The sequence below is a fragment of the Pundamilia nyererei genome, unplaced genomic scaffold (assembly GCF_000239375.1).
Source record: "Pundamilia nyererei isolate P.nyererei 1_Seehausen unplaced genomic scaffold, PunNye1.0 scaffold07108, whole genome shotgun sequence".
Lineage (NCBI taxonomy): Eukaryota > Metazoa > Chordata > Actinopteri > Cichliformes > Cichlidae > Pundamilia > Pundamilia nyererei.
Window position 1 is genome coordinate 1 of NW_005194509.1, and position 1,030 is coordinate 1,030.

The 1,030-nt window shown below is 52.9% G+C and overlaps 1 protein-coding gene across 1 annotated transcript; it reads left to right on the forward strand.

The window, feature by feature from the left end:
- The first annotated feature begins 136 nt into the window (after window positions 1–136).
- On the forward strand, window positions 137–883 carry LOC106456091 (RNA-directed DNA polymerase homolog). The gene has a single exon (XM_013908264.1). It carries the CDS (start codon window positions 137–139, stop codon window positions 881–883), a length of 747 nt encoding a protein of 248 aa, XP_013763718.1.
- Window positions 884–1,030: the final 147 nt, after the last annotated feature.

The window sequence follows — 1,030 nt, forward strand, 5'->3', positions numbered from 1 at the left end:
CACACTGAACAGATGTTCCTGTTTCTCTTCAAGGCACCTGACACACCCTTAGTTTTGGGATTCCCCTGGCTCCAGCGACACAATCCACAGATTGATTGGGCCAAGGGATGTATCGTAGGGTGGAGCACCCATTGCCATGAGCAGTGTTTACGCTCTGCAGGGCCGGGTTGCATGTCAGACGATCCTGCGGGGCCGCCCACTTGCCTCGACTTGTCAACCGTGCCAGCTGAATCATGATCTAGGTCGAGTCTTTAGCAAAGACGGGGCCCAATCGCTGCCCCCCCATCATTCGTACAACTGCGGGATTGATTTGCTCCCAGCCGCCCCCTTGCCCAATAGCCGACTCTACAGTATCTCGAAACCTGAGCGCGAGTCTATGGAGCGCTACATTACCGACTCCCTGGCAGCAGGCATCATCCGTCCCTCCACCTCTCCCTTGGGTGCAGGCTTCTTTTTTGTTGAAAAGAAAGATGCGTCCCTACGCCCCTGCATTGACTATCGGGGACTGAACAAGATCACTATCAAAAACAAATATCCTCTACCTCTGCTCGCCTCAGCTTTTGAACTCCTTCAAGGAGCCACCCATTTCCCCAAACTTGATCTCCGCAATGCTTATCACCTGGTCCGCATCCGCGAGGGGGACGAGTGGAAGACGGCCTTCAACACCCATCTGGGCCACTTTGAGTACCTGATAATGCCGTTCGGACTCACTAACGCCCCTGCCATTTTCCAAGCCCTGGTAAATGACGTCCTACGAGATTTTTTGAACCACTTCGTGTTCGTTTACCTTGACGACATTCTGATTTTCTCCAGGTCCAGAGCTGAGCATGTTAAGCATGTGAGACTGGTGTTGCACCACCTGCTGGAGAATCGGCTGTTGTAAAGTGGAAAACTGTGAGTTTCATGCCTCAACTGTCTCTTTTCTGGGTTTCATCATTGAACAGGGCCGGTTGTGAGCGGACCCGGCTAAGGTCAAAGCTGTGTTGGAGTGGCCTGTGCCCGGCACCCGGAAGAAGTTGCAAAGTTTTCT